Below are 17,647 nucleotides of genomic sequence, written 5' to 3' on the forward strand. Positions count from 1 at the left end.
AAGATTTCCTGGCTTTCACATCGTGCAGTCAGCGGCACACCTCATGCCTGCTGCACCTGGCTTACCCGACAGGACCATTGCCAGAGGTCGGCACCAGGTCCTCACTGCCTTTGAGAGGACACATCGCACAAGTGTGGCCACTTCAGAATTAACTTCCCTAGAGACAACAGCGTTGTTCTTTGAAAGTGCTGTGTAGGTGCAAATGAACTGCAGAGTAAAGCTCTCAGACTGAAAACCGTTTCCATGCATACTCCATTTTTGCTTGCTAGCAGTAGCCAACTTTACCCATTTTTTGTTGTGCTGTATCTCTTCAAAAGTGAAATATTCCCTGTCTTTTGTACAGGATGCCACTAAATATTTTCCTCCTTCTTCCCTTTCATCTAATATAGGCTATATATGACAAATGAGGCAGAACAGACTTTAAATATTGTTTGTCAATGAAAGGCAAGAACAGCTCCCTAGCAACAAAAAAGATGTCGCTTACTGTCTTCAAAAGGAGACCATTTCATCCCATCTCGTTACAAATGCCTTCCTGTGATAGCTGCTTTAGATATAAAAATCTGCCAGCAGGGGATCCCCGTTAGGAAGTGACCAAGTTTGAAAACCCGTTATGCTTCTGGCAAACATTGTCATCTTGTACATATTTAGCCTGATCACTCTGGCAGGTTATGAAAGACTAAATGGTGCAAACATGTGGCAGATGCCGTTCTCATGATAGTTGAGGAGCCTTTGAGCCTCCATTGGTAGCATGCCAGCTTCATCTTGTATACTGAAGAGCATTATACTTTCAAACCTTCTACAGCTTGCCCTGAGGGACTGCTGCTAAATTGGTAATAAAATTCAGAATAAGCCTCAGAAAGTTGACTTGTTGGTTTGGCTTCGATTTTTTTTTTTCTCATTATTAAACTTTGCTTTAACAGCTATACATAGATGTGCTTTCTCAAAAATACCATATGTCCTTTTAGAAAGGTGCTTAGAATGGAAAAAAAAAATAATAATTAAAAAAAAAAAAAAAAAGAAAGATAAAAATGCAGAGCCAGCACAGCAACGGAAAAGTGTTTCTGTGAAGTACCTCTATAAATTGCCTTTGATGCTTACGTTTCTTCAGATGAAGAGAAGTAAAAGAAATCAGAGAGTAAAGGTTGTTTACTGGTAGCTCCTCTTGGCAGTCTATCTGGAAAATGCAAACAAAGCATTTTCCAAAAAGGGCATTTTATTCACATCAAATATTGTAAATTGGTGGCAAATTTAATTTTTTAAGCTCCAAATCTGGGAACAATGACAAGAACTGGCAAAAAAATGCACTTACTGGCTGAACTGGTGATGGTAGCAGCAACATAAAGCATCCCTGAAATATTTTATAAACATTATTTAGTGCGACATCTTGGTGAGGTAGGTGAATGATGTAATGAATGTAAGGCAGTTAGATGTGCCTCAATCAAGAGATGAAATCACCATTAGGGTTAGAATTTGAACCCAAATACCAACGTGTAAACATAAAATGTTTGGCTGGTGGAACAGGGCATATCAGTAAAACTGGACAGCCTTTAATTATCTTAATGTATTCTTATATAACACACACACTCACACACCGCCCTTCTCCTTGCTTTGCTACCTAATTTTGACATTAAGTTAAAGGTTTGGGTTGGGTGGGGCTTTTCTTCTGAAACTGAACTTGCTTCAATATTTGGGGAATATCCTGTTCTCTCTGCACCTTACAGGTACATAATTACTTAAATTAAGATACTTGAAGCTGAGCTCTTTAGCACATTTCATATCCAAATGACCAAGTAGCATCAGTCTTGGTCACATGGTGCCAGAGACTCTGAGGCTGGGCAGGATTTACCGTAGCAAGAACATAGTATTTGTAATAGCGTCAATAAATATTCATACTGGGAAAACATCTACCAAGAGCCCCACTGTGCCAGACACTGCAGATCATATGTAGAGGCAGCCCCAGCCCAGACAGCTGACAATACAAAGTGAAATGCAGATGAAGGGAACACAGTGAAAAGGGAAAAAAGAGCTTATCATGAGATGAGCGTGTAAAAAAACAAACTAAGTTCTGCCAGGTACACAAAGTGTTGTGAATTGTGCAGGCCATTAATGAGAGCTGAAGTTTAATTCAAAAAGAATGAAACTTTTCATTCAAGAAGAATAAAACTTTCTGAGAGGCAGAAAATAGGGCAAATTGACATTACAAAAACCTTTCTTCTGCCAAAAGGAAACAGCACATTTGTTTTCTGTAGAGACAGATAAGTCAGACTTATTAAGTTTACATGTCACCTTTTAAGTTGCTTTTACGCAGATGTTCACTTATTGACCATGCAACTGCATTGAGCAGTAGCGCAGGTGCACTCCTAACAGCAGTGCCAGCAATGCCACTGACTTTCCAAAGAGAGCAACATTGGTTGTGGCCACGCAAGTGCACCCCTCGTAAAGCCTCCCGGGTGACCCTGTTGACATCCGTTCAGTCGTTCTTTGGGTGAGCCTCTGGTTAGCATTAGCAAGACATACACATGCACAGCATTTTGTGAAACTGTAAAAATTATTTTTCCTTATAGAGGCAACAGAAATAATTCACAGCTCTGTAATTGAGTTGCCTCACATTGTATTTGCAGCATTGAAGTTCTACGTCGAGTCATGTCCTCGCCATCCTTTTACTCCTTTTTCACAGAAGAATGCTGTCATGAATGCTGTCAGTGGAAGAAAAAGTTACAAGAGCTTCCTCCTAGAATAGCCTCAATTTAGCTTCAGCACACTACTGCAAAGAACATATTGCAACATTGTTGTGGCCTGTTTTTCTGGCCTTTATTAATCCAGAAACCTTAATGATGAACAACATTTGTGTCATTGTCTACACAAATTTAATTTGTTTATGCAGCAGTTCAGTTAATCCTGCAATCTGCTTTTCTCAAATGAGGACAGATAATGGAGACACCGTTCTTTACAGGTCTTTGGGCTTTTAAATTCTGATAAAATCAGGATTCTTCACTGGGTCTTGCCACAGCTCTGAATTAAGCCACTTTAAATGTAATTACTGAAGCTGGCTGTACATCAGGAACATCCATTAAAAGAATTGATTGACCATGCTGTTACGGGAGGCATTTCATGAACAAACGATCATGATGGGTTCAGAACTGTAATTTATAAAGGCAAAAAAGCAGGTAAATACTTTATTAGTGGTTAATGAGAGGTTCACAAGATAACTAAATTTCTTCTTTTTTAACCAGCTACTTCAGGGAACCTTGGTCCATGGCCATCTATCACGATCAGTTTATTGATCTCAAGAAGGAACTGCGCCAAATCCTGCTGTCGGAACAGGTAAGAAAAATGACCAGTGAGTGCATTTTATTATTTGGACAATTTGTTAGTGTTGTTCACTTTGGTTTCTTTCCCCATCCTTCTCCTAAAGTGTTGTGTTTCTGTTTAGCTATTTCCTTTGGGAAACCTGAACAGATCCTATACCTAGCCAAGGGGTTTTACCACGTATAGCATACTGTTTGGTTTCATTGTTTTGGCACATTTTTAGATTTGTCAGTAGAACTTTTCACTAAATTGCTTTGTTTTCCAGCACAGCATTTTTACATTACACGTGCAGTTTAGTAAAAATATCCAGGAGGATCTGGAGGCTTATTTTGTCCAGTTATCACTTAAAAAAAAATATCCTAATAGGAACACACTAAATGCCATTCTAAACCTGTCTCAGTTGAGGCTATGAAAAGTAGATTTTTCAACATCTACACATAGGGAATGGCCTTTGTAAATAAAAGAGTCATTTTTTTTTCAGTGATAGGTGGATTTCCTCAATAAGAATTAAAATGTTTGCTAGTGCTGTTTACAGCTTTAGCCTTCGTACTGTAGACAAGAGGCATAAAGCCTCAGTAGCCTGTAAAAACCCCTGCTCAAAACCCAAACCCACAGCACACCGTGAAACAACTGCTGTCTGCAGCAGATTTCCAGCCACCCAAGGACTGCCCCACCCCAGCGCATTTCTGGTTGCTCTCAGACCTAATGGCAGCCCGAATCCTGATCCTTCCAACCTGCTCTTAGGGACCACTTGGCCTTCCCTTTCCTCATGCTGTCTTTGCTTTTGTTTTATGCAGTGAGATTCTGTGTGAATGCAGTGTTTTTAAGCATTCACTTGCAAAGTTTTTAACTGCAGAAAGCAAACAGAATCAACTATGGACGGACAGAGGCTGACAAAAGCAAGGGATGCTGCGTGGACGGCAGCCCACCTGCTCACAGGACCCAAACTGGTGTGCTGTCTTGTGTCACAGCTGTAATACACAAATGCTCAGCCCCTGCCTCCTCCCAAAGGGCAAGATGCAATTTTCCTCCTATTGTCATGATACTGACAATGCCTTGGTACATTTTTTTTTTTTTAGATTCTCTTGAAAGATACCTATAAAAGAACACAAAATGAAATTCTGTGCAGAATGGGAGGCCTGATGAGAAGTGTTTCTCCTGCCATCACTCAACCACATTTCACATGCTGTAAATGTGAACAACTTTAGAGAAAGGGGAATTGGTGTCCTACAAATGTCACTATTAGAGATTTGCTTGCCTTACCCTTTTCTAGTGGCAGCAGACCTGACACACAAAAATAGTCTCACTGAATGCACCAAAGGCACCTCTATGAGCCAGAAACACAGATGACAGTAACTGCATCTGGATGCAAATTTGGCTTTGCTTTTTGTATTTTTGCTTGGATTTTCTTCATGGTGATTTTAACAATACTTATTGACTGCCACTTTTGTACACTTTCCTCGGGCGCTCCTCCCTGGCACGCTACCAGAGGCATGGTATGGAATACCTCACACGTGCCTTGGGACTGGCTCGGTGTTGCTGTGTGGGGCAGGAGACCTGCCGTCTGTGCTTCCTGTTGCTCATAGCTCAGCTCACTTCGGCATGCAAATAAGCTAGTAATGAAATGTAAAAGCGAGGAAAAAGCATGTCTTATAGGGAGTTGGTTAAGAACCCAGAGTAAACACGCACAGGTCAGCCGTTTCCAGTTACGGTTTCCACAGAGACTGGTGATGAGTCTCACGCGTTTAGGGGCAACGTTTAAGGAAATATTTAAGGAACACCGAAGCAACACATGCCTGGAGGGGCCAGCTGCGGCTGGCACGGGGAGCGCTTCCAAGCCCCGTGCAGAAACCTTCACCCAGCGCCGCAAGCGGCGTGCGCACGGCTCGGGCGCGGTGCCCGTGCCCAGCGCCCGGCCCCGTCCCTTCGGCTGGGTCCCCGCCAGCACGGCCCGGGGCTGGGGGGGGGTAACCGGGACCCGGGGGGACCTGAGCCTGGGGCGACCCCGTCCCGCGCCGCGCCCCGGCTGAGCGCTGCCGCCCCGCAGGTGCCCGAGCCGCCCCCGGAGCGCCTCGCGGACGAGCGGCCGCTGCCCCCAGAGCCCGTCCTGCGCTACCTGCGCCGCCACCGCCCGCACCTGCCCATGTACGCCCCGGCCGCAGGTGAGCGGGGCGCCGGGGGGGGCGGCGGGACGGGCCCGGCTCTGAGGGGAGAGGAGGGGGGGGGGGGAGCGGGGGCGGCGTCTCGGGGGCAGCCCCCGGCGGGGGGGCGCGGCGCGTGCCCGGCGGGCCGGCAGCTGTATGCTAATAGCGGGACGGGACCGGGCGGCACGGGGGGGGGGCGGCACGGGGCGGGCAGCGCAGCCCGTGGGCCGAGCTCGACCCGTGTCGGCCCGGCCCGGCCCGCCGGCGCCTCCCCCGGTGCCGGTGCCGGGAGCGGCCCCTCCCCCTCGGCCCTTTGTGCGGCCCCGGGCGGCGGGGCGCAGCTTTATGCTAATGCCGCGCACAAAGGCGGCCGCGCCGGGCCGGGCGGGGGGTGCCGCGCGTGCCGCCCGCCCGCCCCCGCCCCCAGCACCCCGGGCCGGGCCGGCTGCTGCCCCCCACCCCCCGGCCGCCACCTGCGGGGCGCTGGGCCCGGCCCGGCCCCGGGCTGCGGGGCGCGGACAAAGGGCCGAGGGGCAGCCCTAGCACCTGCCGCGTGTCCGCGCGGCCCGGGAGCGGCGCTAACAGGTAGCGGCCGACCCGCGGGGCTCGGCCCCTCGCGGGGCAGGGGCAGCGCCCGGTCCCCCGCCTCCCGCGGCGCCCCCCGCCCGGCTGCAGGGGCTCCGTCCAACGCCTGACGCCGAGCGGCACCCCGGGCCCCCGCAGCGCGCCGGAGCCTCCGGACCCGCACCCCCATGGAGGGGGGAGGGGGGGGAACGGGGACGCGGCCCGCGGCGAGGGGAGGGGAGGGGAGGGGAGCGGGCCGGGCCCCGCGGCGGGCGGCACACAAAGGCCCACGCGTGCCGGGGGCGGGCCGGGCGTGTGCCGCGCCGCGGGGGGGCGGCCGGGGGCCCGGGCTCAGGTGCAGCCGCTCCGCCCGCCGCCGCCGCCCGCCGCGGCGCCGCTGATTGGCCGCGGCCGCCGCCGCCGGGCCGAACAATGGCCCGGGCCCGCTTAAAGGCGGCGGCGGCGGCAGCGCGGGGCCGAGAGGGGAGCGAGCGCCGCTGCCGCCGGGCGCGGAGGCGGCCTCCCGCGGAGGCGCCGCCAAGATGCCCCGCGGCTTCCTGGTGAAGCGCAGCCGGCGGCCCACGCCCGTCTCCTACCGGGTGCGCGCCTGCCGCGAGGTCGCCCCGCTCCCCGCCGGCGGCGGCGCCCCGGTGCCCGCCTGCCCCGCCGCGCCGCCGCCGGCTCCGCGGGACTCGCCGCCGCCGGTGCCCTTCGGGACGCCAGATGCCGCCGTGCAGGCGCTGTACAGCCCGACGCGGCCCGTCAGCAGGGACAAGTACCTGGAGCGCGGCTTCAGCCTGGGCTCGCCCGTCTCGGCGGAGTCCTTCCCCGCGCCGGCCGTGCCCAGCACCATGGACCCGCTGCTCTTCGCCCCCGCCGAGCTCAAGCTCTGGGCCGCCGCCGCCGCCGGCCACGCCGAAGCGCCCGCCGCCAACAACGGCCCCGGCGCGGCCCCCGCCGCCCCCGGCCTCGCGCCACCCCCCCCCGGTTGGGGCCCCCCCCGCCGCCGCCGCCTCCGGCCGCCCCCAGCCCGGCAAGCGGCCGCCGGGCGCGGCGGAGCCCGGCAGGCAGAAAGCGCCGTCGGGCAAGAAGGCGAAGGCGATCCGCAAGCTGACCTTCGAGGACGAGGTGACCACGTCGCCCGTGCTGGGGCTGCGCATCAAGGAGGGCCCGGTGGAGGCGCCGGCCAAGGCGCGGGGCGGCTGCGCCCGGCCGCTGGGCGAGTTCATCTGCCAGCTCTGCAAGGAGGAGTACGGGGACCCCTTCGCGCTGGCGCAGCACCGCTGCTCGCGCATCGTCCGCGTGGAGTACCGCTGCCCCGAGTGCGACAAAGTCTTCTCCTGCCCCGCAAACCTCGCCTCCCACCGCCGCTGGCACAAGCCGCGCGCGCCCGCCGCCAAGGGCGGCCCCGAGCCGGGCCGGGCACCGGCGGAGGAGCCGCCGAAGGAGGCGAGCGGCAGCGAGCGGGACACGCCGAGCCCCGGCGGCGGCTCGGAGGCGGGCTCCGAGGAGGGGCTCTTCGAGTGCCCGCGCTGCGCCAAGCGGTTCCGCCGGCAGGCCTACCTGCGCAAGCACCTGCTGGGTCACCCGGCCCCGGCCCCGGCCCCGGGAGCGGGAGCGGCCCTGGCCCCGGCCCCGGCCCCGGTCCCGGTCCCGGTCCCCGGTCCGGCCCCCGAGCCCGCCGCCGAGGTGCCGCCCGCGCCGCCGCCCGCCGAGTGCCGCCTGTGCCCCGTGTGCGGGGAGACCTTCCCCAGCAAGAGCAGCCAGGAGCGGCACCTGCGCCTCCTGCACGCCGCCCAGGTCTTCCCCTGCAAGTACTGCCCGGCCACCTTCTACAGCTCGCCCGGCCTCACCCGGCACATCAACAAGTGCCACCCGTCGGAGAACAGGCAGGTCATCCTGCTCCAGGTGCCGCTGCGCCCCGCCTGCTAGAGCCGCCCGTGCCTTCCCGGCCCGCCGAGCGCCTCCCGCGGGCTGCGCACCGGACTCGCCGCACCGTTAGCTTTAATATGGCTTGTGAACTGCTGGAATCTGGCTTTACAGTTACTTTTCCGGGTTCTCTTTCTCTCTGTGTCTCTCTCTTTCTTTTTTCTTTTCTTTTTTTTTTTCTTTTCTTTTTTCTTTTTTTTTTTTTTTCGCTTATTCTTTTCGTTTTTTATAAATGTGAACAGATCAAAGCGCTTCAGGAGAAATGAGAATTTCCTTTAGTGTAGCCACAAATGCCTTGACTCTGCTGTTGTTGGTCTCCAGAAAATGCTGTAGAAAATGCCTTAACTGTGACATGCCAACTTTCTGTTTTCGTTTGTTTTGCCCTTTCTAAGGTAGCTTATGAGTTGACTATTTGTATATGTTGGTTTGCATAATTATGTTATTTATTTGTTATTTATTTATATTAATTATGAAGATTGATATTATTTGATTGCAGATGTTCTAATGCGCTTTTTTTTTTGTCTCCCCCTCCTGCCATTTCACTGTGCATTTCAGAAGATTTTTTTTCTAAAGGGATCTGCTAAAAGGTTTTAACTTTTATACCTAGAATAACACACAGTCTGAACCATTTTATCCTGTGCAACCGACAGCTCTTACTTTTAGATGCAATCTCTTTTTCTACACACATTATTTTCTTAACTGTTAGCTATTTATAGAGTGCTTCGATAGAACTGTTTCAACTGTATAATTATTTACTATTCAAATAAAATATTTTCAAATTCAGACTTGCCCCCACTGCCTCCTGCTTGGCCCAGCCAGGGGGACTGGGGCCGGACCCTGCCTGCCCTGTTGGAGGGCACCCCAGTAGGTACCGCGCTGCTCTGTGCTTTCTGATGAGATTAATTAAAAGGCAGTTATGGGGGGGGGGGGGGGGAGGGGGAGAAGAGCGAGGTGAGGCAGGCTGGGTCCCAGGGGGGCTGACAGGGATAGGAGCCCCAGGTGTTGGCCCCCAGCCCGGGTCAGGCTACAGCTGTCCATGCACTGCGCGCTGTGCTACGGCAGGCGAAACAGCCATGGAAGAGTGGTGCAGGGGAAGCAGAGGGAGGGAATGTGTGTGTGTCACATTTGGGGGAAAGGGTGAGAAATTGGAAAGGTTCTGGCATGTAGGAAGGCTCCTGGGAAGCCTTCCTGTGCGCTCGGAAAGGCAGGCTCTGAGGCTCCCTAGGACGGCTGTGCCTGGTGAGAGGCAGCCACGCGTGTGCAGGACCCACTGGGGCCCGAGCCCGCTGCCCCATGGGGGGCTCTGCAGCACCCCCAGTAGCTGTGGGGACCACTCCAGCTAGGAGAGGCACAGCCCAGTGGTGTGAAAGACCTCAGGGCAACGGCTGGGGCAGATGGAGCAGCAAGCAGGGCGCTCCACTCACCCTGCGGGCTGGGGCAGTCAGCCCTGACGTGTGGTGGTGCACACACTTTACTCAGCAAGTAATTTCTTCATTTTTTTAGCAAAAAAAATATAAAATATTAGCATGACTGGGGAGGATGCACACTGGGCCAGTGAAAGCCCTCTGGCAGGCTTTGTGGTGCCACCGTGTCATCTCTCCCTCCAACAGCAGAAGCCTCGGAGCCACCCTTACGGCATTATGGCACACAGCTCTGTGTGGGAACGATGGGCCCAAACCCCTTGTCACTTGCTGGTGTGCTCAGGGCCTGGCATGGGCTGAGGGCATGGCTCAGGTGTTTGGTTGCTCCAGGCTGGGGACAGGAGGGCACGCGGCCACCTTGGGCATGGTGCTGCCTTCAAGGCATTCATTAACCAACCTGTTCCTGCTGGGCACGCTCACCTGGAGGCTATTGCCTGAAATGGGGCTGTTCTGCCTTGGGAAAGGCAGGCGGCCATCTGGAGATCCCCAGCTCCCCAGGAATGCTCCAAGTATTTGTTTACTTATTTATTTATTTTTGATATAGCTTTTATAGGAAGAAAAAGATAGTTGCTGAGGTTTTTGTTTGTTTGTTTTGGGGTGCTCGTTTATTTTTTTATTTTTGCCTTGTTTAGTCGGGCCAAAAAGCACTGAAGCCACCAGGCACTCACTGTCTCCACTCCTAGGAAACCAACCTTCTTACACCAGGACTGGCCTCAGGTCTAGGCAGAGCTGTGGTTTTAGCAGAAAATTGATACACTGAAAATGAGCGTAGTCTTGATAGCCTCAGAGCTACAGGCAGCAAAACATGTTTGGCGAGAAGTTTTGCTTTGCTTTTCCCTGTTCCTTGGGGCCTGGAAAGCCCCAGGGATGGGTCCGTCACAGCCTGCTGGGGCATAGCTTCCCATGCACCGGCAGTGCCACTTCACCAGGTGTCCAAAGCAGGAGCTCCCCAGGGAAATTTTTGAACACACGTTGAAGCCCTCCTGGGCTGCCGGACACTGTTCCCAGACCAAAGCCCAGTGCATCCATCAGAGAGGCCCAGAGGATGCACGTCTCTTCAGCGGCATCCCAATGGAAATCTTTGTGCTGAAAACTTGCTCCATATCAGTGTCAATTTCCTAATATTCAGGAGAATTCTTTCCTGCCCAAGCAGGAGCCAGATCAGATCTGTTGGAGCCAGAAGAATTTCCCAGGTTAGCAGGGCTATGTCAGGGTAAGCATCAGTACCCACGCTTTTACTGCATCTGCTGCTGGGAACCTCAACTGCTGAGGGAAGCATGGGCAGGGGAGGCTCGGGCTTTGGGGAGGAGGAAGGAGAGAGGAAGCTTGAGTGCTTTGTAGAGTGAGGTCCTTTCACAAATCCCCCGTGAAACTGGGGCCTCGCTTTTGGAGTCGCGGGGCTATAGAAGTCTTGGCAGAGGTTGTGCACTGGGGTTTCACCCCTTGAGAGACCCAAGCGGCGTGGCTGAAACCCAAGCTGCAGCTGCCACGCACAGCAGCTTCTGGGAATGCAGGTGTTGCCTTCCTGGTGCCATCTTCTCGCCATCCGGCAGCGAGGAGTGGCCAGCGCTGTGCAAACAAAGCCTTCTGCTGTCAGCTAACAAATCAATTTGCTGATGGCTCTGAATTCATCCAGCAATAACAGGTTTGGGCACCTCAGAAAATGCTGAGCCTACCCAAAACGTGATCTCCATTTTTTTGAGGCAGGTACAGAGGTCATCAGCTTTCCGTGCAAATGGCCATATATGTTTGCCTGTTTTGCAAAGCTCTGGATCTGGCCCCCTCTTTGAGCACACAAAGAGTTGAACACATGGTCTGAAATGGATTGTTTGCAAACTGAAAGGAATCAGGGAGATTAATTACAGGAACCTTCAGGGTCCTGAGAAATGCAGCTCAAACACCGTCACTGGAGCGTGGGCATACAGCTGGTGATGAGCTGGAAAGAGTTTTCCCTGCAGCGTTGTCAGCACAAGAGGCGGTGCAGCTAACAGGGGAACAGCTGAAACGCTCTGTAATTAGATGATCTTTAAGGTTCTTTCCAACCCAAACCATTCCATGCCTCTAATGCCACCGCTCGGCTGCATGTTAACAATTGTGGTGCCGACAGCACTGTAAAGTAGCAGCTGTTAATGCTGTCCATGCAGCAAAGGAGCAAAGGGGTCTGGGACAGAGCTTTGGCTTCAGATTTCAGTTTCCTTCCCCACACAAACCTGCTTAAAAACTGGTGTCAGTTTTGAAAGAGCAGGTGAGCGGGGAAGCTGCTGGAGGTTCCCCCAACACTGGTGTGGTGGCATGGGCTGGGACTGGGTGATGCAGGTGGCGGTGCCATCGCTCTGCTCTGCCACTGTCCCACATTCCTCACCCTGAGCTCAAACATCTCACATACTGCCACACAGATAAAGGAAAGGGCCTCATTATGGCCATAAATGGTTTTAATTAAAACTAAGTTTACAATTTGCATAACAAAGGTCTGCCTAGTGGAAGGGTTGAGAAGGCCATGCTAGTATGGCCTTCCACGTTGCAGGTGGGGGCACCAGGACAGGGCACTGTCTGGCTTTTCTTTGCATTTCTGTTGTGAGGTGTTAATGAACGTGCTGCTGGGAAGCACCACCGAGTCCCAGCACTGCACTGGCCCTGCCACATCTGTGCAGGACGCCCCAGGAACTTGTGGAAAGTGGCTCCCAGCTGCTGGGACTTTGGTGTGGCTCCTGCCAGGCGGCCTCCTAGGCTGGGTAACTCACCCATTATAGGCAGCAACAACAAAAGACCTGATTGCCTTGAAGCTCAGGGAGCACAGAGCCCTCCCTGTTCGTCACCTCGGCTCCAACTTGCCATGTGCCTTATCAGCATCCTTTGGGCCACAGTGGCTTTAGACAAACTTAGTTTTTTAAAACGCCACCCATGTGCCAGGCACTGGCTCACAGCAAGCCCTGCACAGGATGGCAAAGCCCCGGGCAGCTGATGTAGCTGCTGCTGGGGTGCGCGGGGAAATGCTGCATTTCAGCCTGAGATGTGGATTTTATTTATTTATCAGGATAAGGACCCAGGTCATCATTTCATTTGCTAATTTTATAGTTTTTCATATATATGAATTAAATCTATTCCAATAACAGTGTAAAAGAAAAAAAAAAAAAAAAGAAGGGAAAAAAAAGCATCTGCATCCAATGGTTCCTTAGATTCGGACCTAGAAAATTTAATACATGTAAATGAAACAAATTATAAAACTAACTAGATGATAGCTATAGAATTTATTCTGTATAATAAATTATAAATATGTAAATTAAATGAATGAAGATTAGATGTTCATATACAAATTTATCAATATTTGTATACGTTATATTATGCAGTATGGCACATGAGATATATAATGTATTAGAAATTATATGTTGCCTGTTATATAAAACCTGTTATAGAAAGCATATTATAAAGCACTGTATGTAGTATATATGTATAATTATTTATACTTTATTATTTAGATAATGAAATATTTTCTTATATAATTTTGTATGTATTAGCTTTCTAAGACTATACTGTTTAGTGTATAGAGTGTTCATTATAGAATGCACTGTTTTATATGTATATGCACATATTGCATACGGGGCATATACATGCATGCACAATGTATGTACATTATATATTATGCATAATCTATGATCTATAGTCTATGTATTGTCCATATTATATTGTACATTGCATCAAATATTCTATGATGTATGTTATACTTTCATTATATGACATATATAGTATCAAGTATTATTTTGATAATTAAATATAATCTATGATGTGTTATTTATACATTACTGAGATTATATAACCATGTATAACTTATAGTAAGTACTTATGCTTTAAAGAAATATACTACATATAATATGAAATATTGTAGTTTATGTAGTATATACAGAATATATTATAGTCTATACAGCAATGTGTGTATGTATAGATGTAATATATACATGTATATATGCATATCTAGTATATATATGTGTGTGAACACATGCATAATATAAATATACTAAAAATAAAGTAATATAATATACAATATAAATATTGTATATGCTTTCTGCAAACCATAATATAGTTGGATAAAAATAATAAATATTTGTATAATAAAATTTAACATTTTATTGTTACATATATATTAATAATGTACAAAGAATATAAAATTTATTGTACATAGGACATTTATACTACATTACAGTGCATATTTTATAATATATATAATTTATAATATATTATGTATGTCATGCTCCTGCATGCTGGCCAGCGGGTGCAGTTAGGGGTACAAATGGGGCAAGTGAGGCCTTTACCAGAGTCGTTTGGATTAATTCTCCATTGTGGAAGAGAGCAATTCAAGAGAGAACTTGGTTGTCCCTTCAGAAAGAGCAGCAGACATTTCAAAGCTGCTTTCGCACTGCCAAATAATCCTGTATCATTCCCACTGGCCTAAGTGGGTATTAATGCCTGAGCACCCCCAACATAATTACGACGGAGCACACAACCCCCCCTTCATTTTTGTAAGTGATGTCTCTGCAGAGTAGAAAATTGCCGTAAGAAACATTGTTTTTAATGTCTATGCAAATTCCCAGCAATGGGGCATTACACAGCTTAGGAAGGGAAGCCTTGTCATCATGCATTTCTTGCAATGAATGGTATATAAATAATGTCTTCTGGGGTTTAGTAATGCTCTGTAAGTGTTATTAGCAAGATGCTGCAAAGCCCCTTCAGAGGAGGCTGGTGATGATGTGTGCTGGGAGCATGCTCAGCCACCGAAATACTGCTGAAGTGCACGTGCGCTTGCTGGCCAAGTGCCGTCATGAGTGTGCCAAAGCATGAGGTGGGGAAACACTACCGACAGCAGTGCTGCCTATGCTTAACAGCAAAGTCTTTTGCTGGGGAAAGACCAGCCAGGTTGGCATCAAACGTTCTGAACCGCAGCAGTCACTCTTAAATGTGTTACTAGGTGGCCTTGTGATCCCCTTTGCCTTGCATTTCAAAACCCAGGATAAAACAAAAGCTACCTGCTGTCCACCAGAAATGAATTATTTGGTAAAAGTACAAAACCTTTATGAGAAGATGCCAGAGGGTTTCAGCAGGATGTCTTTCAGGTGGGTTGGTCTCTCCCTGTCCACAGGTGAGCGAAGCACATTCCTGAGCAGCCTGCAACAAGTGCTCACTGCAGCAACGCAGCCACAGGGCCTTGTTGCACACCGCATGCACTGGGCTTTAGCCCCAGATCCTTGACCAGGTTTGAATCAGACCTGAAAAACCATTAGGCATGCAACATGGTGACCCATGCGGGGCAGTTCGTGCTTCCCGAGCTCAGCTGCTGCCCCTGGGCATGGTGTGGGGACAACAGCCCCTTGGGAATGGCCACTGCCAGTGGCAGCAGCCCCAGTGTCACAGTGCTGCTCACTGCTCTTTAAAGAAGAAGCTGTTGTGAGCTCAGGGCTGTGAAGTTTCTGAGGGGTAACAGGACAACTTTGTTATTTACTTTATGGTACACAACTTCAGTTGAGTTTTCACAAATTAATATTACTTTTTCTTTTTTTCTTTTTTTGACATCAGGAAAACACTTTTTACTGGTGTTTTAATTCTTCTCTGAAATAGAGATGTGTATTGCTCTAAAGAGAAAAGTCTCACTTTATTCAGAATGCTTTTGAAATTATTTCAGACCATTTATTAGCTAACTAAGAACAAGACAGCATCGTGTATTCCATCATGAAAAAAAATAAATTAAAATATGTTTTATTTTCCAATTTACCCCCACACAATCAGTAGAAATCAAAACCAAAATGTGAGGCAGAAAATCAAAATGTCAGTCAAACACTTGGCCAGCGGACTCCTTCCCTGCAGGATTCCTGCGCTCACCTGGATCCCAGGAATGCCAACTGTGCCCCGCACCCGCTCGCTGTGTGGCTCAGCTCCCACCCTGGATGGTGAGAGTGCCCAGCCAAAGGCACGCTGTGGGGATGTGCCGCCAGTAAGCTGCTTCACAAAGCTAACAGCAAAATGTCCCATGAGCTTGGTGGTACTGTATTTGTGACACAGTGTTGCACATTTACAGGGAAGCACTGCAGAGAGGTGATGACGCAAAAACAGGCGGACACTCAAGTTAACACATAAGTGGAAGTGCAAAAAATGGTGGCCCAATCATGCATTTTGCTTCACTTAAAAATCAGTCCCCTTCACTTCAGACAAATCACATTAAGTTCAGAGACGTTCACTTAAATGCTGAGTAGCATAATAACCAAAAATTGAACAAAAAAGCAACAAGAACCAGACCTGAGGAGGAACAGGAAGGCCAGCGGTATATCTGTCATACTGGACAGAGATACTGATGTTCAGAACACCCAAAAACCAAAGGTAATGCAGATGAGCTTTACCGCCACATGCCCCAATCATCCTCATATGAAGAGTGGCTGGGGGATCTGGGCTGCACGGTGCCTGCCCCACCACGGCCACCATCAGGTCCTGCGTCCTGCGGGGGCACTGGGGCTCGTGCTACTGTGCCCTGTTGCGTCTCGCTGGTGCAGCAACTGCCCATTCCTGCCTTTGGTCTGGATGTCTTCCTCATGCTGCCTGTTTGCGTTCATGCAGTACATCTTCTGGGTTGCTGTTTTTATAATACATGTTTTCTTAAGGTATAAAAAGTTTTCACCCCTGGAAACATAGGATACATGTAGTATGAAATACATTTCCTATTCAAAATAAAAGATTTGCTTACTACACAAAGTGCCAACAGGACACTACATGTCCTTGAAAACCTTCAGATTTATTTTATTCTAACTAAGTAGAGATGTTTCAATTTGCAGATTATTGCCCTGATGTGAAAAGGTGAAGTGGTTACCTCAGAAGTATACTGTCTCACAATTATTCAAGCCCTGGTGAGTAGTCATAGCAGATGTGCAGCATTTGCTCTTCAAAAAGAAATGTGGCTATTTTTATTTTCCACGCATAGTGAGCAGTTCACATTATGCAGCCACCACAAACATTACTGGAAAGGACTAAACAATCCTGAAGCTAAAGCCAGTGCTGAGAAAGAGGTCTTTTGGCTAAAACACGTGCAAAGATGTGAAATGTTTGTACCAAGCTGGCACCGTAGCTGCTGACTAGTGGCTGATGCCTGGCACAGGGTGCTGCCACCCCCAACCCTCCGTTTGCCACAGGCCGGCATGTACTGAGCATGCTGAAGAGGAGCTGAGAAGCCTGGATTGCTGCGGTGCTGAATGCACCGAGCACAGGCTGGAACATCCTCAGCTTCAGGATTTTGCACAATAGGTAGTGATGGATGACCTTGAATAAGATAGCATGATTAAGCAGAGCGATTTCAGTGCAGGTGCTGCCATTTGATGAAACTGGCAGCACCCTCCTGCATTTCAGATCAATGGCTTCTCTGATTATTACTAATTCTTAGCTACATGCACAAAACCTGCATTGGATGACTACTGAAAACAGAATTGGAGCAGAGGTTGAATAGATACTGAAAAGCACCTCAATCACTCACCCACACTTCAGAGGAGGAGGAGATTTGTAATGTCTAGTCATTAGAAAACTCTTCTCTACTTTGACAAAATTCCCTAATACACAATTATGTGTTGGACGGAATGACTACAATCAATGCTCTGAAATTACATTAGGTAACTGGTTTCAGCACTGGTTTGTGTCCTCTTGCTGCAACAGCTGCCTTGCACACAGGTGCCAAGGGAGGAGAGGCGCATGCTGCCGGGAGGGCTCTCCAGCACCGCCATGCTCCTTGCAACAGCAACAGACAAGAGAGCACATGGTGATAGCCCAGGTGATGTTTGGTCATCGAGGATGGCTACGTGAATACAATGATAATTTTACAGAGCAAACCCCTCGCCCATCCCCTTCAGCACATGCTCATCCCAAATTTCAAGTTCTGTTGGCAAAATACATGGCTCGATACATGTTGAGGTCTTTACGGTTCCTTGAAGGGGGTGCATTCCCACAGCCCTTCAGCTGGAAGACTTGCTGAGTGTGCTGGTGGAGCGGCGAAGCTTCCCAGAGACTTTGCTCCTGGTGGCACGTGGCAGCGTTGGCGAGGTTGGCTCCACTAGCTCTATTCCTACGGTGACAGTAAGGTCGGCGCTTGTGCTTGTGGTGAGGCAGCCTGGAATACAGAACGGGCATAGAGAAGGTGCCTAAGAAATGAGACAACCTGCCTGCAACTTGTGCAGCTGAACAACTGCTTTGCAAAGGGCAGCCCCTCTCCACCTCCTCTTCCATGTTACTCAGGGGTATGACAGCTGATCTGAACAT

The 17,647-nt window shown here is 49.9% G+C and overlaps 3 protein-coding genes across 6 annotated transcripts in view; 2 read left to right on the top strand and 1 right to left on the bottom strand.

Annotated features, from left to right (window-relative positions):
* CFAP61 (cilia and flagella associated protein 61) overlaps positions 1 to 6,468 on the top strand; it is a gene marked incomplete at both ends in the record, with an annotated part of 104,487 nt that extends 98,019 nt beyond the window's left edge. The window contains 3 exon segments of the mRNA XM_084283381.1: positions 3,234 to 3,324; positions 5,357 to 5,607; positions 6,177 to 6,468. Of these exon segments, the coding sequence (XP_084139507.1) occupies positions 3,234 to 3,324; positions 5,357 to 5,607; positions 6,177 to 6,468 (634 nt within the window).
* A 91-nt stretch (positions 6,469 to 6,559) lies between these two features.
* INSM1 (INSM transcriptional repressor 1) lies at positions 6,560 to 7,949 on the top strand (the record flags this gene model as incomplete). The annotated part of the gene is given in 2 exon segments (XM_084284766.1): positions 6,560 to 6,993; positions 6,995 to 7,949. Coding segments are annotated over 2 exon segments (1,389 nt in total).
* Positions 7,950 to 15,039: 7,090 nt separating this feature from the next.
* RALGAPA2 (Ral GTPase activating protein catalytic subunit alpha 2) overlaps positions 15,040 to 17,647 on the bottom strand; it is a 142,250-nt gene continuing 139,642 nt past the window's right edge. For 3 of the 4 annotated variants that reach the window (XM_084285125.1, XM_084285124.1, XM_084285127.1), the window contains one exon: positions 15,040 to 17,498. In XM_084285125.1, coding sequence (XP_084141251.1) covers positions 17,344 to 17,498 — 155 coding nt within the window. In that variant the 3' untranslated portion in view covers positions 15,040 to 17,343. The remainder of the gene's footprint in view (positions 17,499 to 17,647) is intronic. The other variant, XM_084285126.1, reaches the window with a different exon arrangement.

Source organism: Netta rufina (assembly GCF_964035555.1).
Source record: "Netta rufina genome assembly, chromosome: 3".
NCBI lineage: Eukaryota > Metazoa > Chordata > Aves > Anseriformes > Anatidae > Netta > Netta rufina.